Genomic DNA, 26,382 nt, shown 5'->3' with positions numbered 1-26,382 from the left:
AATTGTACAATCTGAAATTCAATGGATTTTGGCTCACACCTAATGCTAAGAAGCAGTACAGATTAACGCATCTACATAAGCAACATATGCAAAAGCTGACATCAAAAGTGCACCATGCTCAGACAATGGCAGCAGCACTCACCCCATCCCAGCACTCGGGCATGGTTTCGGCAGGTGGACTGAAGGGAGCTGAGGATTTGGGAGCAGATGTACAGCAAGTGGTAGCCAGGCCTCTCTCCGGTTTGAGGCGACTAGGTCCTGGGGTACTACTCGCGGTAGAACAGAGAGGATGCTGCTATTGAGCCTTTGTCTATCTCCTGTGCACGCCTGCTCCTTATCAAGGCACACATATCCCCCCTCCCTCCAGCCCCTGAATGAAACAAGGCATGCCATTGGCTGACAGTGAAGCCTCCCCCGTATCTGATTGGACGATGGCCATGTCGGTCCAGAGGCAGTTGACAGCAGCTCTCATCAGCACCACTCTAACCTTGTTGTGCTCCTGCTGCTGAATTAATCAGGCCACACTACTACCACAAAAACAAACAGTACTAGCACAAGCTATTCAGGTAATTTTAGGCCACTTTATACTTAATAAACATTATCTAACTTTTATCTTTTTTATCTAATGACATTCGTATCCCACATTATATTTTACCAGGACTTTTTCTTGTATTAAAATAATGTTCTTAGTTATAGTGCAAGAACAGAGTCAAAAAGGGCTTATCAATCTAGTTTGAAACAATGTTTTGGCTATTACTCACTATAATATTCAGGCTTTTATAACCGCCCCAGTTGCTTTTTCATGTTTCAGGAGCTATATGTCCAAGTAATAGTAGTGAACAGCAAATTTAGTTGACCTGTATTAAAAAAAATTATTAAAATAAAAATAAAAATCTGATGACAATATGGCTAGAGAAAAGTACTGACTCTTTTCAGTTATATACCTCAGTTGTGTTTTGTATAACAGTAAATCTATGCTTTTTACATCAACCACAGGGAGTTACATTGTAATGCACTTTTTGGTCTAGTTCAGTCGGGACAAATGACCAAACTTGAGGAGCACATTAGAAAGCCATTCAAAATGCAATGTTTGGAGGCTCTTTCATTGTATATATAGTTTAGATAGAAAATAAATACACTAAATAATCATATACATTTTGGAACATGATGAGTATTGAGTAAGGATAGATAAGCTATATATGTGTGTATATATCTATATCTATATCTATATCTATATCTATATCTATATCTATCTATTTATACACACACACACACGTATTTGCCATATGTCTATATATGAAAATTGCAGGAGGCAGCGTACGTGCAGGCTCAGTGTAGTGTGATGGAGCCAGTGTGCAGACAGCAGAACTCTCTCTCTCTTTCTCTACCGCGAGCAAGCTTTTGTTCATACATTTGAGCTTTTTCCCTGCCTCTATCCTCTCTTCCTGTTGACTCAATAGTGACTACCTAAAGCCCACTATGCTGCTGCGGCCCCTTCACTGCTAACTTTCTCCTATGTGTAGATTAGCACTGAACGGCTGACTAAGCAAAATGGGGTCATCTTTAAACACACAGTCTGCAATGTGAGGTGAGTATGGGCAATATAACAGACATGCCTATAGGAGTCTGATTCAGATGAAATATATATTAACATCTATCATCCAAAACATCTGCAAGAGAATCTATAACAATGTGAACTGCAGTGCATCAAAGCATAAGATAACAAATTGACATGAGATATTGTTGTGTGATGCAGTGTCAAGTGATGATGTTAAATAGCTCTTGAGACAATCACATGGCAGCCTAAAATAGCTTCCAATGAGAACCTGTTTTCAAAAAAAATGAAGACAAAGTTTGTCTAGTCTGATCTGATGATTCAGGTTAGAGCCTGAAGCAGTTTTGTCTGTATTTAATGCAGCCTGATAGTGTTTTAGGTTAACTGACTTATTTGTGATTAAACAAGTTTGTGATATGAAGCAAGTAAACCACTCATCTACCATGCTATGATGGGGTTAGAGCAATAATTCAGTCAAAGTTGATCCTGTTACGTAGTAACTTTTCAAATAAGACAAACTGCAATCTGGAGTGTCTACAATACCTCTTATTTAGAGTAAAAGCAAAATGTTTATGAATATTGACAATGAACATTATCTATCATCAAAACAAGCAACACAGCTGAATTTACTTGCTTTAGTTATTTTACTTACTTTATACCAGTAGTTCAACATATTCGTATTGCTTTTTAAGATTGGTTCCTAAATATTTTGAATGGAATGACCCTAGTATCAATCCAAACAGTGCCTGACCTCAATACATGATTTAATATTATTACTAATTGAATAAACGTTACACATTTTAATCAGTCACTCACTGGCTAATAACAATTACGGCTCTCAGTAATTGTCCACTTCTAGAGAATGAAGCCTGTCCCATGAGATTTAGGTGTGATGGAAGGAGCAAACCTCAGACAATGATCACATAATCACTGACAAGAAATCCCTTTCACACATCTATTCCCTAGGGAAATGGGCACATGTGCTCCTCCAATTAGCCTATGAACAGCATCTGACACAACCAATTTAGAAAGTATAAGTGCTGGTGGTAATAGTCATATTTGACAAAACTATTCTGTAAAGTGTAGCAAACAAGTTTGATAGCAAAATTTAGCATGTTTGAGTAATCATTACTATGTTACATTGTTTCTTAGTAGCTGAAATTTGTACAAAATATATTTTACTCAATTAGCTTTAACAGTCTTTATTCAAAGACTGTTAAAGCTAATTGGAGCAGAGGCTGTTTTGTTTCAAAAAAGCTTCTGCTCCAGTTACACTTTAATCTCCACACTTGATTATTCAATTCAGTTCAATTCAATTTTATTTAAATCTCACATTTAAATACAAATTCAGCTCCTCAAAGTGCTTCACATAAAAAATTTACAAAAAAAAATAAAAAAATAAAAAAAGTTAGTTAGTGTTAAATGCCAGGAAGAAGAGGTGGGTTTTCAGTCTAGTTTTTAACTGTGTTAAAAGACTGCGAGGATCTGACAGGCAGAGGGCGCTGTTTCACAGTCTTGTTGCTGCCACAGAAAAGGCTCTGTCACCTTTGGTTTTGAGCCTGGCTTTGGGCACAGCCAGGAGCTGGTCTGCTGACCTCAGGGCTCTGGGTGGAGTTTAGGGCTCCTGTAACTCCTTCAAATAAAGTGGAGCCACAGAGTTCAGACAGTTAAACACAATCAATAACATTTTAAACTGCCCGCGATATGACATGGGAAGCCTGTGCAGGTTGCACAGCACAGGTGTGATATGGTCTCATCTTTTAGTTTTTGTGAGCAGACGAGCTGTAGTGTTCTGAACATTCTGTGAGCACTGCAGGGAGCCCTGGTCCAGCCCAACATACAAACTATTACAATAATCCAGACGAGAAGTTACAAATATGTGGATTGCATTTTCAAAATCCGTCTGTGGTAGTTTAAGGCTTTACTTTAGCCTCAACTGAAAAAAGCTGGACTTTATGACAGAGCTAATGTGCTTTTCCAGTTTGAACATAGAGTCCACAATCACCCCAAGATTACTCACTGCAGGGCAACAGTAAGAGGACAGAGGACCAATCACACTGTCATGCCCAAGTAGTGGGTTAGTTTGGCCAAACACCACAATCTCAGTTTTATTTTAATTTAAGTTTAGGAAGTTTGTGCTCAGTTAAGTCAGCACATCCCTGAGACAGTCCTGCAGACCTTTGATTGTGTCACTGGCGGTCACTGGCACATATATTTGAATGTCATCTTCAAAATAATGAAATGTGACATTGTGCTTTCTAAAAACATCACTCAGGGGAAGCATGTACAGCGTGAAGAGGGCCGGTGGTGTAAAACCCTGGGGCACACCATAGAGACACACAGAGGAAGAGTACTGTCCTAGGTTGGCAGAAAAACTCCAGTCTGACAGAAAAGATCGAAACTAACAGGATCCTGTGATCCACCGTGTCGAAGGTAAGATAAGTCTAAAAGCAAAAAAAAAAGTAGATTCAGTCACACCATGATGACTGACTCTGGGATGATACTGGTCAACACTAAATTTATTGTCTACGATTTTTTAGCTGATTTAGGATCATTTTGATGTGCTGAATCCAAAAATCACATTGGTTTTGCTCAATCAGGTCAGCGTTCTGAACTAAGCTACATATTTGTTTTTGGACGATTTTGTTTACATGTATGAGTATTTTCACATCATATGATGCAAAATTCTGTTATATTTCTCGCTATAAACAAATTCTGAAGATTTTGCATGTGCCAACTTATGACTAATTGTTTTTTTATATTACAAGTGAATGAAATGGCTTCGACTAGAAGATCTTGCAAAAATAAGACTGACATATTCTGCTACATCTGCGGTGAATACACCAATGTTCCTAACAGGAATCAAGTCACAAGTTTCATAAAGCGTGCTTACCATGCTTATTTTGGTATTAAACTTGGTGACCAAGATGAAGCTTGGGCGCCACACATGGCATGCAAGTCATGCACCGAGTATCTGTGTCAGTGGACTAAAGGCAAGAAGAGTTGTCTGAAGTTTGGAATTCCCATGGTTTGGAGGGAGCCGACATCAATAGCTACTTCTGGGCTATTGATGTGACTGGGATCAACAGAAAGAACCGAAGCAGCCTCAAGTATCCTGACCGTGAATCAGCACGTCGTCCTGTAGCTCACTGTGATGAAATTCCAGTACCTGTCTTTGTAGAAGTTCCTGACATCAGTGACAAAGATTCCTCCAGTGTGGTTTTAATGATGATGCTCCACATCCTTTTTCCCAAAAGGAGCTAAATGTTCAGGTTTCCTGAGAATCTGGGATCACTGAGTGATGAGCAGGTGGAGAGATTCCATCAGGACATAAAAGAGATGAAGACGAGGTATCAGGGACGCTGGGATGCAGTCATGATGGCTGATTACTGTTGGACTCTGAAGAGAGACATCCCTGCTGCTGAGCATTCAAGGAGTTCATAAAAACAGAAGTTCATGTCCTGAATTTTGCACAATGATAACGTAATGTTCCAATTTACATGTACTTACCTTTATCAATTAACATAACGTAACATTTAATTAATACATTCTGTTAGAAAACTATTTTTTATCTCTTAAAACATTTTTTGGATGAGAAATATTAAAGAAAATCAACTGATAATGTCACAAAATTGTAATCAATTTAGTCAGAAGAGCGGATTTTTCAAAATCAAATTAGCATAAAAACCTGACCTGACTGAGAAAAATGGATATCATTTTTGGATTCAGTGGTGCTAAATGGTCCTCATTCAGTTGAAAAAACACAGACAACTTTCAAAAATGTTTTTTTTTGCAACCCAGTGTAGTGATTGATAGCTTAACACAGATTTAAGAAATGGGACAGTGAACTGTAAAAATGTAATGGAGGTTAAAAACAAATTGAATTTTTTTATTTACACTTTAGCGAAAGTAATTTTCGTAGACAATTTGATCCATAACAAAAGTAATAAGTGGTGGTTTATTGCTTTTCAGGATACATTACCTCTTTTCAAAATATCACATTAGAAAGATACACAATGTGCTAATAAAAACACCTCCACAGCACACACACAGCATTATCCTCATATGAGCTGGAGATTACACTACTACTACACAGAAGTCTATGGAGCTAATAAAGGACAAGAAGTAAACACAAAACAAAGTGAAACCTTACCTTCCAGTCTCCAGGTGGCATCAGCTGCTCACAAGGCTCCTGCTGAGGCAGAGGATTACATTAAAACTGAGAATACAGAGGAATATTCTTATAAATGTCACATGGTACAGAATGCCTCGACTGCTGCAGAAGACACCCAAACACAGACTGGGTAAAGACACACAGACTTCCACAAGAATCAATAAATCTGCTTGTTATATATAGGCCTAGTATGTACATAAAGTATGTGGATGATCATTTGTGTCAGTGTATTTAATATACCTCTACAAGTTTCCTTTCCCATCATAATCAGCTGCATATGGTCAATGGACAGGCACTATTGGTCAAGTGTCTTGCCCAAGGACACAACACAGATATACTACCTGTCAGTCTACTCAATGGTTTGTAGACGCATAATCTATTGCACCAATGTTCATAATAATTGGTGACATTAAAAAGTCTGTCTGTGGAAATCTGAGTGCCTCCAGCAGTGAGGCGATGGTTTACACGACTAATGGGCAGCAGCACCACAGTGAGACCTCCTTAGTTACACCAAAAATACACAGAAGAGTCACGTGCACATCAAGAAACAGAGCATTGAGAGGAGAAAGTGATCCAGTCTCACAGAGCAACACTGCACAGAGCAGAAGACCAGCTGCCTTCAGAGGGACTGCTGGACCATCGCACTTGTTCATGTGGGCACAAAGATTGGAAAGAGCTCAGTGTTGATGCTACTGTCTGTCTTTCTCTGCTGCATTTTATCATAGAAGAGAGCTGATCAAACACAGCACAAAGTCAAAAGGAATATTATTATTTTGCAGCCTGGGTCATTTTTTGCTAGTTATGCTAGAAAACCCATGTGGCACTAAAGCTTTACTCATTCAGTGTTTACAGAAATTATGTTATGATTAAGTTAATGCTATGATTAAGTTAATTTGCTATAAACTGCACTTATTTGAGTCCTTGAATGACAAATTTATACCTTGTGTCCACAAGGTGGAACCACAACATAAGCTACTGCTCTACTGCCTGATTTTCCTGCTGACATATTACTGAAGTGTAAATAATCTACAATGTCTTCTATGTGCATAAGGACCTGGCCTGTACAGCCAAAACAGCTGTTGTACCTCCAGGCTCCTTTGCAGAGCATCAACATGGCTTTAGTCAAAACGAGGACATGCAGATGTGGTAAGAACAGCTCCAACTTTACAGATGTTGTACAATGAGCTAGAAACATGCACAAATGTGTCATGATTCACATGGGGATACTGCAAGAAATGTGACAGGATTAGAATAAGATTAAGAATGAAGGAAAAGTCAGACACAAGTAAGAGTGAAGCACAGGAGACAGGACCAGACAGTACCAGACTGACAGCACAGAGACTAACACACCTGGACAGACCGATGGCATAGCCAGGGGTAGGGCGCAATGTCAATATTTTATTGAACATTATGTGAATATTTTCAGTAACTAAGGGTTCATAGACAGGTTACATACTAATGTTTATCGTATCTATGCACAATTGTGCTGCACAATCGTACAATCATGCTGCTTCTTCAAGTTGTGTCTAGAATTCAGTGTTTGGTCAATCATACTTAATTTTGATTGGCATGGGCGTAAAGTATATGCAAATAACCATCAACTGAGTCCCACCCCTGGTAGTGAGTAGTGGCAAAAGCTATAGCGATAACTGAAGCTGGCTAGAGTGTAACTAACAAAAAGCTTTAAAAAACAGCTTTAATTTATTATGATACAATCTTATATTCTCTATGTTAACAGACGTAAAGGGGTAAGTCCTGTTGGAACATTCATGCACATGGCTCATTTTGTGGATAGAATAGGGTTAGAGTAGCTATGGACTGGTCGGACCAGCAGGTGGCACTCTTATTCTTACTTTCCCAGCCGATTTTGTAGCTCTTTGTCAGAGGCTCAGAGTGGCATGTCAGTGCCATAGATCCAGAGAAGTGAAGGTGATCCGTGTGGTGTGGAAAATGTGGGAAAGTTATTCATTTGTCAGTCTCTGCCCTCAGTGCATAGAGCTATTTATCTCCATGTATGAAGCTGTATTTGAAGTCTGTGCCTGTGTCTTGGGACTCCCTTAGTGAGCGCATATTTGTCCCAGATTTAGGGCTTTTGTGCTGAAAGGCAGAAAAACATCTGCTCTCAACTGAAATAATGTGGTCCTGGAGGATCAGAAAGTTGATTAAGCTTGAGCTTGTGGATGCTTGATTGGACAGGAAGTCTCTGGATTTGAGTTTCTTATAACCAGAGTGCACTCAGGCAGTTGCAGATGAACTTTGTGAGTGTCCTGAAAGCCATATACATTATGTCACACAGTATATTGGCAATGGCTACAGGCTTGATGACACTACATTGTCTTTTTGTAACTAGAAGTGATGCAACATCAGGGTTACTAACGTGAACACAGTCAGATCCTCAAAGGTGAGAGATAAGGTGTAATAGGTTAAACCCATGTTAACTACATTGTGGGGGTTTGGTGAGGAGTACACACAGTGTAATCAGAGAGAATAATGTAGAAGGTATTAGTACTGTTAGTGAAGCGCTGGTTTCTGTAGTTACCGGGGCGGGCCCGCTGGTCCGACGGCGGGTCTGGCGGAGCCAGTGCCGTGCGAAGGCATGCCAGCGGTGAGTGGGGCGGCTGGGGGGAGGGGGGTTAAGGGGCGCAGGGCTGGGGTGCGCTTGGCCCCCCGATGCATCCTCTCCTTTTTCTGTCTGCGACGTGGAACATGAAGCACAACAAGGCGGTTATTGGGAACAGAGCGGCAACACAAAGCAACATACAGCAACATAGACCCACACACATGAGTCCTGTTTTTAAATCAGCTCATCAGCTCTGTCAGAGACTGGATTTGGTTGCAAAGGAAGGCTGCAAATTGTTATACACCTTGATAAGAACACAAGCAATCAGTATTGTACCCTTCTACAATACTGTAGAAGAGGAGCGCATATTAGGGCTGCAACATTTTTTTATTTTTATTTTTTTAAACTTAAAAAAAAAAATCTACAGTGCTTTTACCAGCAAATGTGTTAACGTCTGTATATATTCCTGAAAACAGTTCTAATACTAAGTACTAATTATGAAATTAGTAGTTCCTTATTTCCATAACCATATAGTCACAATTCATTTTCGTTGCAACCCTAATGTGTCTCACAAATATCCACATATCAAAACAAAACTCAAACTCATAGTCCATTAATTCATGAAATCATTCTATATATCGATAATTGGGTGTTGATACACCTCTAGAAGTAGAAAAGCTTCTCTATGTTAACCAGTCTATGATTTTCTAGTGACATATAAACCTGTGAATGTTTTGCCACCTCAAGTTTCAGTTGTGGCAGACATGATGCAGCAGGGAATTCTGAGACAGGAGGATTAGTACTGGGCGTCTCTGCACATACACATGCCTATATAGTGCAGTGACTCAGCAACAGCATAATGTCTGAAGGTCAAGGCCTTCAGACAAAGTAAACCACATTTAATGTCTCCCAGAGGATCACTGTTTTGAATCTTAAAAAAGAACATTAATATTTGAATCTGACCTATATCAATCGAAGGGACACACTGCCCTTGATGGGTAGCATTGAACAGATGTGGCATGGTACATAGAAGGACATAGTGGCAGGTCTCCAAAAGGGAAATATATCAATCAGACTTGCTTCATCTTGTTTTCATGACTTAGTTCAACACTTGTTTAACGGAAAGCCTTTCTTTTTTAAAAAACTTTTTAAAATCACAAGTTAAACAGCACCAGTAAATTATTTTAACACCATCCTACACATTATTTATTAATTATTAATTACTTCTTCTGGGCATCCACAACAAAATTGGGTTACATTTGTTTCACTTGAGCAAGTATTACACATGTGCTAGTGCTAAAACCCCTAAATTCCTGTGCTGTCCTGGTCTGAACTGTCGGCAGAGTAGACAGCTCCTCCGAGTTACCCTGACTCAGCCTGTCGTCTTGGTGCCAGGAGCTCATCACTCACTGCACTTAAAGGTCAGTGACATGGAGGTCAAACATTCTGATCAATTTAAGACAAAATATATCCTAAAGTATTCATGAGAGTCATGGGACTAAAGAATTCTTGGATGATTTTCATTTTTGTCATAAACATATGAAATTGATTGAATAATTAGATTTGTGAGGATTAGTCTAATCTATTATGAAGTAAAGATTGCTGTTTCTTTTGGTAAACTGTCAATTTTGGTTGAAACATACCTTAATAAAAAATGTCTCTTAATACGCTACAGCCTGTTAAGAAATATATAGTTCATTCTGCTTATAACTTTGCCACTTGTCACGTCTAACCTTGGAGATGAACTAGGACACTAGCGTCAACCCCAGGCATATAAGTGCAATGTCACACTAAAATTATTTTCTATTTTGGAACACTAACCTGCAAAGACAAAACCAAAAACTTAAAAGAGTGCCTGAAAGCCAGTTTTAAAACTTGTTTTGTGGCTAGCCTATATTGATGTTTTGGGTACAGGTTATTTCTAGCTTTACTTTGTAGTGTGTTTGAGTTTAAATATACTCAAATTTCATTATATTAGACAAAATATGATATCATCCAGTGAACATTTGATCTCATAAAGATAACAAACCGATCTATACCCAACCATTAACACTGTCCCAGACCATTCATCTTTCCATCTTTCATATCACGTCAGCCTTATAATAAGCTCTCTGAATGAACTGTTAAAAGTTGCAGTCTATAATGTAATGTTCTTCAGTGATAAATTGTGCTTTCCCATCATGCCCCTGGCTTATCTCCAGCGTTTCCATCGCTACAGTGCTGAGGGCCCCTGATTCAGACACAACCTGTTGCTTAGGTACTACTGAGACTGGAACAAGTGGCCTTTATGTAACCACCCACAGCTCTGTTCTGCTCTCCACTTTCCTCCACTGCACTCCCTCTCTTTAATGAGGATCCTTTGTGCTCAAGTGTTTTATCGCAAGATCGAGAGGATAAAGTTTACCCTTCTGGAAATAAACAAACAGTAATTAATAGCCAAGCACTTTTTACACAAATAACTCCTCATTAAACTGAATTGATGATTGTTTAAATTTAACAAATTTGTCCCCTTTAGCAATTTCACCATTATTCGATATATGAAACTAATTGTATTTTAGAAATTTCAATCTGACTGATGAAAATCACTGTACTTTATAAACTGACACTAGGCACATGATGTTACAGATGCTGTGCATATATTTATGAGCAGTATAGTTTATGTCTACATTGATTTTACTGGTACAACAACTTAATAAGGTCACATTGTAATAAAATGGTTTAATATATTAGGCCCCAGCTGGCTATAGCATGCCAGACACATCAACTCTTGAACCAGGCTTTGAGCGTCTGAAAAAGCACTATATAAGACTAATGCATTATTACCGTCAGATGGTGAGTGATAAATTGTGTTTTAATTTGCAAGAATTGTCACTATGTTCTTTATGTATTCTCAAAACAGAAGAGAAACAATTGATACAAGACAGATACAACAACCTAGAGATACTTTTTTATGAACGGTATGCGAGAGGTCCAATTACACCGCCATCATAGTTGATCTATTTTGCACACATATGTAAGCCTTATAGATGTATGTGTGAGTGTGTGTGTGAGTGTACATATGTGTGTGAATTACCACTTCACAGTGTCAGGTGCCAAATACTATACATTGATAATATCTTCTGTAAAGCATTCAACAAATGGTCAGTGGTGTTTATCTCTCATGGAATGATTATTATCTGGATTAAACAGCATTTGTTAGCACCATGGCATGTAAATGAAAAAAAAACAAAAAAACAAAACAAAACACACAAATGGTTAAAACGGAAAATCCTGGAAATTTAAAAGTGAATCTCATATTACATATTCAGTATGCACTTATGCATTATTCTGCTACTAATTATCATCACAGGTTTTGGTTCTGTGAGGTTTTATAATTATTTGTACCATGTAATATTCTCATTATAATAATGGATTTTAAGAATATGTGTATTTTATAAGATTCACTTTTGAACTGAAGCATCATATAAAAGGACTTATATTATTGTAATAAAATTATATAGTGATTACATTACACCCAAATGGAGCAAATAGGGAAAAGAATGTTACACATTAACTGGAGCTGTAAAACTGTGAACATTCCACCTAGGAGCAAATAACACCGGACATTTATGAGAAAATACACACATTAAAACCCAGATTGCGTCTGTGGATGGAGAAACCGAACCGTTCTGTGATCTGTTGACACAGGTGAACTTAACCAAGTAGAGTGCACTGACCATGTCCGAGTCGGCTCCTCTCTGCTCCGGCAGCAGAGGCTTCTCCTCCGTGAACTGCTGCTCCTTCCCCGCCATCCTGGACACCAACCTGCAATCACCATGGCAACACACATCAGTATTCACCCCTTCAGTCAGAGCATCATCACATTTTTATGTTTCTGCAAATGGACTGTTTATCATTGTCCTGAGGTGGTAGGATAAACAAAAGACAGGAAGTACCGCAATAGGACTCCATATTAGGGCAAAAACACATCTAGTCTTAATCAAAAAAAAAAAAAAAAAAAGGGAGAGAGAGATCGTAAACAAGGAGAGGGCGGACACTATACCATCTGTCACAGTAAGAGTGCCTTCATGGGCCAAAAACATGTAGGCTTGTGTTGGTTATTAGATTTGAGCACCAGCATCACGTCATTCAGCCTATATTATTATATTAAATTAGCTGATCTAATGAATAATTTATGAATGGACTTCAGTGGTGGCAAAACCTTGAAAAATAGACCTGGAGAGAATTACTGCAGTAGGGATGGAAAACAATGTATGTTCTCTGTTACATTTTGAAATAACAGCATTGTGTGAAATTGGGCATCACCTTATTATGAAAAAGGCTTACATTATGATCACTGACAAGTCATATATATATAATATATATGATATATAGTGGGTGGAATATATAAACAATTGACAAGCACGAAGATGTTAGACTCAGGAAAAGTAAGCAAATATAAAAATGTGGGTAAGGACTCATTTTTGATGGATATTATTAACCAACTATTAACAGGTTTCCTATCATAGTGATCAAACAATGAAAAACATACAAGTGCAAAGAAAAGGCAGCTGTAGCTCAATGTAGCTCAAATTCTTGCATTTAGAAACACAGTTCATCGCAATATGTTTGATTTTGACCTGCTAATTTTCTTCTTATTCTGATGTTTATTTTGGTAGAGCTGAAGAAATGCTTAGTGACAAAAATTTCTGGAGCATGGAGCGGCACCACAGCCATGGCCAAGCCCAAGACAAAAGAGCAAAGATACTCTGCTTAAGTGTAATTAAAGTGGACTGCTGAGCTGGAGAGTCGCTCTGGGGCTGTGTCAGTGACAGAGACACACTCACGGCAGTGCACAAAAAATACAGCTTGGACTCTGGTTCTAAGTGGAACAATTAGAGCAATAATAATAATATACAATAATAGCATTACCTGGCTATATATTCTTATGTCCAAAAAAGGTTCACTAATTCCAAACTTTAGGTATTCTATTAGTTGAGAATTATGGCTGATCATTTATGTCATTGTTTTCCATTGATTACTTATTCACTACATTCAGCACATTTTGTGAGTGATAAGTCGATGTTCTGTTTTCTATTTGATGTGACTTGACTGAGAGATGTTGAGCTGGGTGTGTCTCTGGTCCATATGGTACAACATGTACTAAAGGACTGGAGATCTGTCTTTGATTTTAAAATCTTCCCATTGCATGAACTACAATAATAAGATACACGATCAGTCACTTTACAGTTTTTTTTGTCACTTAATAGCTATACACCATCTATCTGAAAAGTTACATAGTGCATTTGGAAGTATGCCATATACATGTCCTGTCAGTCAGTGTAGTTCATGTAGTTCACAAACTGCTGAGTTGTCAAGTAACATAAATTCATCAGACCGCTGCACTAGTTTAGGGTTTTTAGGATGCAGAATTAATGAGGGAGGATGAACTAAACTATGTGGATGTTTTGAGGAAGCTTTGATTGGCATGTTCTTTTTTAATGTCAGAGAGCTGTAAACTTATAATGATGATGGTGAGGAAAGTAGCACTAAACCAGAGAAAGGCCTCTCATTTTCTACAGCCTGTTATACAGTCTTCCTCTACATTTTATGATGGAAATGTTTTCTTCTGGGGCTTGACACATCCTTTAAGCGAGAATTGGAAGAAAAACTTCAAAAGACATCATAATTTTCTGACAAAAAGGATATAGCAGCAGCACCCAGCTCTCCTCACTACAATTCAATGAAAGCAATAAAACATGTAATTTTATCTCTCCTATTGTTCGGCAGATTGCTATTGTTATTTCTTACTAATCATTGACATAATTTAGAGTAGTTAGTGTATTGATATAAAACCCACATCTATCTTCATTTCTCATATTGCATTTATGCATTGTGGGGCTGTTAAAATCAATGCCCAGACATTAACATGGATAATCATTTGTTCAAATATCTGCAGAAAATCATTTAAAAGGAAAAAAGGATATTTTTTTCATAGTTACAGTAGTGTGGAAGAGTTTCATGCCACAATAAACCAAGCTTTCATAGCTGCAGTTACACTTATATTCCTTCGGGGGGCATTCCCTAAAAGTCCTTCCCAACAATGTGGCTTTTAAATAGTGACAGATGCTGCTCTCATGCCTCTGTCATCACCAATCAACAATCCAACACTCTAACTTAAACATCTTCTTTCGTGTGAGCTTAAGTAACACAGCTGTGGTAATTTTGCATTTTGCATTTCATTGCACTGACTGCACTTGTCTGACCGCTCTGTGCCCACACTCCCTGCACTATTAATGAATGGTTTGGGATGCTGTATTATAGTGTATAAGACTGGTTTACGTTATCGGGGGATGCTATTTTTCCTATCATCTGGGTTATAACTTTATCAGAAACCTTTCTGATGAGGGGCTTGTCACCTTGATTTAGCTTTGCCTGAAATGTTCCATAGAATGACATTAAATGTTTTTAATGCTCAAAACATGCATCGTTACTGTGAGCAGGGTTGCCTTTTCATAGTTCTGATCTGTGGTGGTGTCACCTGCTTGTTTCCATGGAGAGAAATCAAATGCCGTACTGTGTAGAACATTCCAGGTAATGCACTAATATCACCATGGAGATCCTTCAACAGAAGTAACTTTTAAATAGTATTCCCAAAAGTTTATTTTTTAAATGAATAAAGTAAAACTAATGTAAAAAATAAATGACACAAATCAACATTATAGCTTCACAATAATTGATTCTGGTGAGAACTCTGTCTACCCCATTCATCTCGGCTGTCTTTCCTTATAACATATTACGTCTCTGAGCACACCGGATGACTTTGGCCTGCCTCGGTTCTTAATGACAGCTAGCAGTACTTAAACACATTGCATCTGACTGGTGCATCACAGGTCCCATCTGATGAAGGCAAAGGGTGGGCTGGCTCTATAAATAGCCCATGAGGCAGACAGCCAGGGCCGTTTGATCGTCTCTGTGTTGATCGAACGCTCACACTAAGTTAATCACTCCGTGGATCTGTAGCCATGCATGTCTGGAGAGGTAAGCTAAGGTAAGAACAGGCTGCAACAAAATTCAAATTTTAACAATATTAAGAGAGATTTATGTCAAAAGTGACCAAATAATCACAGACTATGAAAACCATGCATTCTTTGTCTACATTCAGTATGCTCCACCAGGCCATTAGAACGCAGCTGAAAAGGGTGGAGCTGAACACTGCAGTCTGAATCATCACTTGGGTGAATTTAACAAAGAGGAAAAGCTAACTGCAAAATGTGTCTTGTTCTGGTGATTGATAGTCAAATGCCAAGAGGAAACAAAATACAGTGATTTTATTCAAACCTCTCAATCAGAATTGTCACTTTTATAAAGTGTCTGGGCGGCTACAGTTTCTGCCTTCTGATTTTATAAAGTTGATTGAATTAACTTTCTGTTAACACAAGTACAACTCATGGTTGAAAGAATTTGTAATTATGTTAGGGTTATGGGGATTAAACACAAAAGAATCTATTTGGAATACAGGTTCTACAGTAATAAGCTGGCTCTCAAGACGAAGTGCAGTCCTACATAAAACAACCCTTTATCTCAGCTTGAGAGTGGACTTGGGCTTGGACAGTATTTTGGCTCGACTATATGTCTTCACAAAAAAACACTACCATCGAAACAATCCTGTCTCTCTAAGCATAGCCCTCCTCTGAGTTAGACAGACGCTGGCTTCACAGCAGTTTGAAAGGAACAAATTGGACGCGTCCTCTTTCCATGCTCACTTTTTTTGTTTTTCATATTAGTTCTTTCAGTCACCGTTGCCATGACAACTCATTCCGGGCTCATTAGGCCTGGCTCACCTTCTCCGTTTGGTGTACTTTAATTAGATCTTAGTCGTTTACCACAAACTTGCTACATAAATAAAAGGTTACTATTTTACAGGGCTATTTTCTTTGCATTGTTATAATTTGTTATGTTATTTTTAGAGCTTAATGTGTAACAGTGTGACAAGTTTGTGTTCTTGTCGAGACTGTTGATGGAAATGACAGTTTGTCCTAGTTTTAGCACCTCAGGGAGCCCATCTGAACTACAATTTGGGCTTGTTAGTGAAAATGTACTCAATGTATCACACTATCTATAAAAAATAAATAAATACATTTTAAAAAAATTCACAAAATTAAGCACACATATAGAAGGCTAAAATGCATGTCTAACGCTTAAGTAAACAAAATTACATCAAGAGAAAGGGGAGAAGACTTTTTCCAAGTGCATATGACACATTTAACCCTTGATAACAAGCATTTATCAAAACATTTTCTTACTAATTTTAATTGCTTAATAACGTTAAGAGTTCATAGTCCTAAAAGTATTTTGTGATGATACAGTGAGCAAAAACCTATTTAGTCAGCCACCAATTGTACAAGTTTTCCCACTTATAAAGATGAGAGAGGCCTGTAGTTTTCATCACAGGTACACAGGGGAGACAAAATGACAAAAAAAGAAAACCAAAAAAATCACATTGTCTGATTTTTAAAGAATTTATTTGCAAATTATGGTGGAAAATAAGTATTTGTTCAATAACAAAAGTTCATCTCAATACTTGTTGTTTGTTGGATGGTCACTCCGGCAATGTTATTTTGTACCAGAGGTGGAAGAAAATTACAGGCCTCTCTCATCAAGTGGGAGAACTTGCACAATTGGTGTCTGACTAAATAGAGGTATGAACACACTTGTATCTAGATTAAAATAGTGAGTAATTTGAAATTATTTATAATAATTTTATTTCAATGTGAAATACAGAGTAAGAGATATATACAGCATCATGATTGTAAATTTGTGTCACTTTTTAGCATAAAATCATCAATAATCGATCTTGATGGCTCCACGGGTGCACAGGATGCCTTTTAGCCCAACCCACTACAGAAATACATTGCGTTGAGTAGTGCATTTAAGGGTGTGGTAAGTGTTGTGTTGAATTCAAAATTATTACGGGCAGCAGAAACAACAGTAGACCTATAAAAACACAACGCAAATTAATGCACCTTATTGCGTGGCAGTCTTTAAATGGACATATGTATACGGCAGGTATAAACTTACCCCAAGAAGCAACTAGTTTGGGATTGGAACTAGTGTCATGATACAATAATTAAACACGAGGCTTGATACTTGATAAAAACACATACAGTACGATGTTATTTTCAATACTAAATAGTAGTTTTAGTTTTATTGTCTTATACTGATAGTTTTGACATAGATCCAGACCATGCTAAAACTATTTGCTAAACAAATTTGTTTCATCTTTGCATTTTTTGTTGTTTTTGACTCAATATTAGTTTCCATGTTGATTAGTATAATTACTCAATTATCAAAAACAAAAAAAACATGGGAAATTCCTATAACATGACAGACTCCAATTCCAATGTTGAAGTCTTCCAATTTCACATTATAGTTTCGGTCACCAAATACAGCATCAAATCTAATAAGCATTATTTATAGCATCACAAAGCTAACGAGATGAACTCTCCTGATCACGCTCTCATGTTAGAGACTGCAACATGTAGCCCATGATATAAATAACCTATAATGCCCATTTGGCAGCCCATTCACAAACACACATGTGACCACAGCAGTGTAGTACCGCCTCTGCTTTTGTGTGTCTGTCCTCCTCCTGCACAGGCCCTCTGCAGGCTCTGTCAATCTCAGGCATTGTGTTGGAGGACAGGGTAAAGATAGGACTGGAGCTACTCTCTGAGACAGATGCAGTGATCCCACATTCACCATGGGCTCACCATTAGCTCAGCCTTGTGCTTTTATTAAACATGCGCTCACTTTCCATAACAAGGGCCAGGATAGCATCAAGACAATAATGGAAATAATTTGCATGTTTGTGCATTTTTTTATGACATTAGCATGACAAATGAACCATTTTCTACAAGAAGAGATGGAGATGTTTGCCTGAAATGCTCCACAGTATGGACAAGATAAGCGGCACCAGATCTGTGGAGAGGAGACCCTGCTCAGAGTAAGAATATATGTTTTTCAAGCAGTAATGACACCCAGTTGAATAAATGCAAGATAGATAATGTTAATGTCAGACTGTGGAACATTTTAATCAAAGCAATAGCATCTCCATGGAGTGGTTGACCCTCGTACATAGTGAACGTACATAGTGCACGTACATAGTGCACGTTAAAATAGCTTCATGATTCAAATATCTTTCTTTATAAAAATTCTTCTGACACATTGGCTACAAACCTTCATACTGTGTTTTACATTTGACAGTGTAGACATATCCAGCCTGTGGTGTGACCTCGCCTGCTGTGACTGAGCTGTGGAGTGTGAGTAGGAACAAATCCTGGCTCATGCTAAACCCATCTTCTGCACCTTGCATATAGATTAGCACTTAAGGCTGCAGGCAGTAAAAATTATGTTGGGGGGGAATAACTGTATCTCTGGTTGCATTTTATATGACTTTACATAGGGGTGGGTAATATGACAAAAAATGGATACTACCATGATTTTCCTGGAGCTGGAGCACAATTTTCTTGTTTGTATTAAATAGTAAGTTCTTTGGTAAGTTTAAAATTTACTGTCATTTTTTTTTTATCCACCTGTCACACATACATGACAGAGGTTGACTAATAGGACCAGTGTGTGTGGTCTGTAATAAAGTATGTAACAGATTTGATTGATTTTATTTCAAGCTTATGACTGAAGGTACAGGCATGCCATATTTACATCTGCGTAGTAAAATGTTTGATTGCCTTCTTACACAGCTGTTTATACATACACATGCAAATACATGTTCATAATACAACAGCAAATGTAGCTCAAAAAGGAATGGAAAGAAGAAAAAGATCACAATCTGATTTTTATCACTATATGGAATGCTTAGATACATGGTTAAAACACGGTTACATTCTCTTATAAGATTCATTTATGATGAGGTCGAAATATCTACTTGACTCTGCACCAAATAAACCACATAAAATTTACATTCATGGGCATCTCTGGCACGGCACAAAACTGGTTCCAGTCCTATCTAGAAAACAGGGAGTACTTTATTTAAATTGGAAAATGTGCCTTAAATAAAATACCCCTGACCCCAGGTTTCAAAACTGGGACTCCTGTTGTTCAGTCTTTACATGCTGCCATTAGGCCAGTTAATACGCAGCAACAATGTGTCCTACCACAACTATGCAGATAACATATCTATGTCTGACTGGCAGCAGGTGAATAAGGACCAGTGGATTCACTCTGCCACTGCATCCAACAGGTCAGTGTGTGGATGCAAAACAACTTTCTTCAGCTAAACTTAGACTGAAGTCATCACCTTTGCTCACAGAAACCTAGAGAAAGTGTCAGCAGTCACCTCCAGTCTCTCTCTCTAAAACCTTCAAATCAGGCTAGAAATCTAGAGGTAATAATGGACTCAGACTTGAACTTTAACAGCCACAAAAATCATTGGAAATATCAAAGGTATACTGTCAAAACCAGACTTAGAGAGACTTATCCATGCATTTGTCTTCAGTAGGTTAGACTAATGTACGGCCTCTCCAAAACAGCGACAGTACATCCAGAATGCAGCTGCTCTGGTCCTAACTAGAACTAGGAAGTACAAGCAAATAAGTCCTGCTCTCACATCTCTGCATTGGCTCCTCTGGCTCAGAGAATAGACTTTAAAGCAGCTCTGCTTGTGTACAAGTCTCTCCATGGCCTAGCACCAAAGTACATCTCTGACATGCTAGTGCCATATGAACCATCTCACACTCTGAGAACCTCAGAGACCAGTCTCCTGCTGGTGCCCAGAGTCAGGACTAAACATGGGGACTCAGTGTTTCAGTTTTATGCAGCTAAAACCTGGAACAGTCTTCCTGAGCATGTGAGACAAGCCTCTACTTTGACAATGTGTCAAGATCCCAGTCTGTCCCTGTGTTTCTGTACTGTCTTTTTCCCTCCCATCTGTGTGTGCTGGGAACTGGGCGGAGACTCTGGCACCACCCACTACACACCTGCAGCCCATGGGCAATCAAGCGTGTGGAGCACTTAGGGACCAAGGATCCAACACACGCTGCCAGATCGTCTGTGTATTGCCTGTGGTACAGTTCTGCTTGGCTCAGTCTAGTTTTTTGTATGATCTTAGTACTCAGCTGTTTTTTTCTTGTTTTTCACCAGATCCCACTCCTTGGAACTACCCTGCACCTCCGTCTCCGACCTAGCTCTCCACGACCAGTACAAACACCCCAGCCTCTGACCCTGCTACCTACGACTCGCTCAAAGACGTCAGCCTACGACCCGGCTCTCTACTATCTGCTATGTCAATTTACATTTACATTTCTGTGTTTGCAAATAAACTGTTCAACTTTTTACCCCAAGTCTGTATACTTGATCTCCCAGACATAACGACACAATGTTTAAATCCAGACTCAGTTCTGTTTAGCTGTGCATATGACTGAAAGGTTTTTAATTTGCACTCATCTCTTTTAATATTAATTTTATGATAATTATTTATGTTTTATTTGTTGTATTGTGATTTTAATATCTTTCTTATTCTGTAAAGCACTTTGAATTACTTTGTGTATGAATTGTGCTATACAAATAGTCTTGCCTTCCCTATGTATAGTAAGATCTAGTCATCAACAGGTGAATGAGACTGAGGCTTTATTACTCTGACTGCTGAGGTGAGTCACTCTTTAACTTCATACTGACAGATGTCACAATATTAATAAAACCATCAAATTTCCATTCTCCGGCAAGGCATGCACCTCACATCACACAACCCCACCTCAGTCAAGAAGAAAAAAAAGCAGAATAGTATATAAACAACTGAACATATGGATTATTCAACACAGGCTCCTCCACACTGTACACCACTGTGTATGAATGAGATTGGGAGATTGGAGCCAGTGTTACTCCTGGTCCACTCCTGTTCAACAGGTCGCTGCTGATTACTTCCTGCCCCACTGAAAATCAATAACAGCATTATGTGGAGAGGAAGCTTCGCATAATGTAAACAGGATTGATGACTGGAAACTGGGACAGCACCGACTAACAGAGACAAACGTAAACAAACTCTGTGGAACAGAGCAGAAAAAGTACAGTGAAAGAAGAGGTTAAATATTGATCTGAGTAAACTGTTTTACATAAGGGTGTGTCCTATTTTATTCAGCAGTCATTTCATTAACGGTGATATCTGTGGTAGTGTTGTTTATTTCATGAGAATGACAAAGATCTCAATGTGACTATGAAGATGCAGTGAACTGCAAAATATGATTGTTGTTAAAAGTCATATGGACCACAGAGCCATGTCTTCCCTGTCATACAATGATATACCTCAATATTTAGGACTTTTTGAATGTTTTATTAACTTAATTTTGCTTGTTACTTTGTCTTTTAGTCAAGTCTTAGGGGCAATTTATTGTTTCTCTAATATAATAAAACTAAAAGATATGTGCAATTTTCCAGAACATAAGTTTTTCTAAATTGGATTTCTAACTCTGCTCACACCTTCACCTGCAGAAGCCCTACACACATCTAAAAGCTAGTGCACCTCTCACAACCACTTATAGTCAGTTGCAGCTCATTCCATCACTGGAAATGTAAATGTAAATTATTGATAGGTGCCAATGACACCATAGGGCTATTGAAGCCTAAATGCATTATTCTAATGGCAGGATTAAAAATTAAACCCTTATCAGAAAATTTTATCGTAATCCTTGCAAAAGTTATTTTTGTAGCTTTTGTCAGTCCTCATTGACACAAGGTACAAAAATAACCACCCCCAAATGTTGTACTTTGATACCAAAACTCAAATACATTTACAAGGTGAACAAATGGACCAGTGGTAATTGGACTGATAACTTTTTTCTGAAGTCTAAATAATATAAGCTCTTGTATTATTTCACTATAAGTACTTCAGTATGCATAGGCAACAGTAGCAGTCGGTTGAGTGTTCATACACTGATTTAAAGGTTGGCAGTTTGAATCCCATTCTCAAGTTGATACAGGCGTCAGATTCCTTCATGGAAATACTGTCATTGTGTTCTTGGAGCAAGACACAAAATCAACCTCACACTCAGTGTCTGTATACACTTTAGAAAAAAACAACAGACTTTTAAAACATGTTAAAAAGTATGGTAATAGATGGTTCTGGCAGTCTTTATTAATGACCTGCAAGTATGCCAGGAGTAAAGTTGTGCATAGCTGTGCTGCTGATAAGGGCCTAAAATAGGTGTGGGCCAATGGAGAGGAGCTGGCGGTGGAAAGGTGTGAGCTCAGATTAAAGTAAAGCCCACTCATGCCGGGTTAGAATGGAGCTCCTGGCCTCATTAACACTATTGCTGCTGTCGAGGGTGCTACTCCAATATCGGCTAGTATATATTATTATTAATATTATTTATTTCTTCCAAAATAAGAGTGTAGAATGGGTCACAAATACATTTTCATCACAATATTACCAGGATGATGCAGTGACGTGCAGCCTGAGCTGTTTATTCTGAGCAGACATGCTGATGGGTTGCTTTGTTAACTTGTGTTGTTGGGTCGAGGGCACCTGGAGGGCACGTCTCACTTTCGGGACAACACAAACACTTAATCTGCTGGGAATGTGCACTCACTGCTGGATATAATATTAGGTACACATCATCCTATAGACAAATCTACTGAGCCATTCAAATGACCCAATAATACCCAGTGCATTTATGTAGAAGAATAACGTGTTAATATGAACTATTTTAGACATAGAAAGGAGTATTTCAAAATTAAATTCTACATTTTTTTAAAGAATAGTCTTAAAGGTGCAAGAAGCACACTGGGACTATTGTACATAATTAGTTGCCTAGTAATAAGCAGTGAGTCCAAAATAGTAAATCCAATTCAGTAAAGTGAGATTACAATAACAGCAACCATCACAACAAATAAATAAAATCTGAATTTCCACAAAGCCAAAACTGTAATAACTGGTGATTACCATCCAAAACGGTATCCTAGAAAATTCATTTCAATAAAGTCTTTTAACAAATGGCCATGTTACAATCAACAAATACTCCATTCTTGTTTTCCAGTTTAACAAATCAAAGAACAGGCCCAAGTCAGCAATTATGGAAGAGCTAGAGCTAGAGCCATTATTTTTAAGTGTCTCTCGGTGTTCATGCTGGAAGAATAAACTGGCAGTGAATTAATATACTGTACTGTATGGCACAACATCAGAGAAAGTATGTGCATGCTGCAGTGTTGGAGGGGGCCTGAAGCTAAATGAGCACCGGAGAGGCTCTTCTGGAGATTTGTGACAAGGCTGACTGGGGCTGGGCAACAACTCAATGTTTCAGAGGAATGCCAAGTGTCTGCAAGCAAGTCTATCACACTGCAGTACAGAGTTATAGCATCATACATATAAGGATGTGGTAAATAATCTTCAATGGAAACAGTCTTAGTCCCTAACCCTTAGTCACAAATGAGTGTAATTTAGAATACAGGTTTAAAGGCAAGAATTGACAAAAAGAATGAAGTATGAATTGACAAACTAATACAAAAATCACATGGATATTTTGTTATTTTGTTGGTCGAGGAAATTATAGTACGGTATGGTAAAATTGTAGGCTATGTGATTTACTAATTGCGTCCATTCAAATTGGGATTTTGATTTGATTGCGATTAATCCTGCTAACCTAGTTAAAAAATGATAAAAAGATTTCAAGATAATTTAGTGTCACTAAGGAAGAAGGGAAGATGCAATAAACAAATTATTCATTGTTTATTTGTATTTATTTATTTGCTTATATTCTTCAGAAAAATCTGATTAAAAAATGTTTATAGTTGGCACCAATAATAATGGATGCAGCAGTTAAGTGATTCATGCATTTGCGTTAAACTAAATAAACCCTTTCTTCATTTGGCTTTTTTATGCATCTCAGTCTGTTTCATTTGTCCACGTGAAATTGTTAACATTTTCTCACAAGTGCACATTCTATGCATGCATTTGCATAGAAGTTGGTCTTCTGACCCCCATTTATAAAAGGTGCTGAAAACCCATTAGCTACAGCTGTAAAAATGTTGTAAAGGTGTTGATATGCAGCACTAAAGTGACTAAGATTGCCAAATAAAATGATGAAAACTGTGTTTAATCTTATTAAAATATTATTAGTTATATTTTTTTTTAAATAACTTATTTAGAGAGGACAGGCAACGTTATTCAAAGGTGCACAGGCAGTTTTCAGAATTAAACCTGATAGCTGTTAACCTACTGTTTGGTACAAATATCTCCACTTTATGTATTATTAATGTAACTGCACATTGTCCTATTAAATAAAATAGATGTGTCTGTGGTTGTAGCTGTGGTTGTGTCTGTGGTTGTATCTGTGATTTTGTCTGTAGCTGTGGTTGTGTCTATGGTTGTAGCTGTGGTTGTGTCTGTGATTGTGGTTGTGGCTGTGGTTGTGTCTGTGGTTGTGGCTGTGGTTGTGTCTGTGGTTGTAGCTGTGGTTGTGTCTGTGGTTGTGCCTGTGGTTATAGCTGTGGTTGTAGCTGTGGTTGTGTCTGTGGTTGTGGCTGTGGTTGTGTCTGTGGTTGTAGCTATGGTTGTGTCTGTGGTTGTGGTTATAGCTGTGGTTGTGGTTGTAGCTGTGGTTATAGCTGTGGTGGTGTCTGTGGTTGTGTCTGTGGTTGTGTCTGTGGTTGTGTCTGTGGTTGTAGCTGTGGTTGTGTCTGTGGTTGTAGCTGTGGTTATGGTTGTGTCTGTGGTTGTAGCTGTGGTTGTGTCTGTGGTTATAGCTGTGGTTGTGTCTGTGGTTGTGTCTGTGGTTGTAGCTGTGGTTGTGGTTATAGCTGTGGTGGTGTCTGTGGTTGTGTTGGTGGTTGTGGTTGTGCCTGTGGTTATAGCTGTGGTTGTGGTTGTAGCTGTGGTTATAGCTGTGGTGGTGTCTGTGGTTGTAGCTGTGGTTGTGTCTGTGGTTGTAGCTGTGGTGGTGTCTGTGGTTGTAGCTGTGGTTGTGTCTGTGGTTGTGTCTGTGGTTGTAGCTGTGGTTGTGTCTGTGGTTGTGTCTGTAGCTGTGGTTGTGTCTGTGGTTGTAGCTGTGGTTGTGTCTGTGGTTGTGTCTGTGGTTGTAGCTGTGGTTGTGTCTGTGGTTGTGTCTGTGGTTGTGTCTGTAGCTGTGGTTGTGTCTGTGGTTGTGTCTGTGGTTGTGTCTGTGGTTGTGTCTGTGGTTGTGTCTGTGGTTGTGTCTGTGGTGCCAGCAGGGCAGACGGCCTTGGTTTGAGTCGGCCCGGTGCTTCCTGACACCGTACGGAGAGGCAGATGTCGGAGAATGGGCTCAATGAAGCGCACACAGACCTGAGAGGCTCCTGAGTGGCTTTCTCCAGGGACACAGCCTCTTCTTATATGGTTCATGGACAGTGTAGTCAGGTACTAGCCACTACATAAGCCATATTTTATTCAGGGCTCACAGTAGTAGATATGCTTTCATGGGTATCCAATGTAGTTTTTTTTTTTTTAAATCAATAATCAACACAGTTCTTTACATGGCATTGCTTACTCTTGCTCTGGGATTGAGGGTAGAGAGGAGTGGATTTCTGCAGCTAAATGGGCTAGCAGGTAATCAAGCCATACATTAATTAAGCTATGAATGTATTTTTATATTACTATTGTTTTTTTAAATTTGTTTTTATTTGAATGATTCAACCATAGTCTCACAACGATTCAAAAACTGTATGTCTGTGTATTGTCATAAGCATTATAATCTATTAATTAGGCAGAGAGAGAGAGGAGTTTAAAGAGAAACTATCCCTAATGCTTTTCGCTTAACACTGTTAATTTGTGTGACATTAATTGACCTCTTGTACAAAACAAAATCACAAGTTAAATACATGTTTATTTGTGTGTTTACAACATTGACATTTTGCTGCTAATAGTTTACAACATCTGGATGTTCATTAGAGCATATCCCTATTTAATCAATGAATATTTAATATTATAATTAAAACTGTCAATATCAATAAACGTTATAGGTACATGGCTTTATAGTACAGTATATCTTTCACAAACTTCTCCAAGGACCATTAGTGAAGGGTCACTAATGTTTAATCTGATTAGATTTAAGATAAATCCTTGTCTACGATTTCATTTAAAGGCAAAAA

General features: G+C 38.3%; 1 protein-coding gene across 8 annotated transcripts in view; it reads right to left on the bottom strand.

The window, feature by feature from the left end:
• ndrg4 (NDRG family member 4) overlaps positions 1 to 26,382 on the bottom strand; it is a 48,188-nt gene that overhangs the window by 14,567 nt on the left and 7,239 nt on the right. For 2 of the 8 annotated variants that reach the window (XM_033967891.2, XM_033967893.2), the window contains exons 2-4: positions 12,006 to 12,093; positions 8,239 to 8,421; positions 5,709 to 5,747 (exon numbers count right to left, since the gene is read on the bottom strand). In XM_033967891.2, the coding sequence (XP_033823782.1) occupies positions 5,709 to 5,747; positions 8,239 to 8,421; positions 12,006 to 12,080 (297 nt within the window). In that variant the 5' untranslated portion in view covers positions 12,081 to 12,093. Of the gene's footprint in view, positions 1 to 142; positions 313 to 5,708; positions 5,751 to 8,238; positions 8,422 to 12,005; positions 12,094 to 26,382 lie in introns of those variants that run through there. The other 6 variants (XM_033967892.2, XM_055222662.1, XM_033967895.2 and 3 more) reach the window with 4 other exon arrangements.

This window comes from Periophthalmus magnuspinnatus, chromosome 6 (genome assembly GCF_009829125.3).
Source record: "Periophthalmus magnuspinnatus isolate fPerMag1 chromosome 6, fPerMag1.2.pri, whole genome shotgun sequence".
Classification (NCBI taxonomy): domain Eukaryota; kingdom Metazoa; phylum Chordata; class Actinopteri; order Gobiiformes; family Gobiidae; genus Periophthalmus; species Periophthalmus magnuspinnatus.
This window is presented reverse-complemented; position numbering and strand designations above follow the sequence as displayed.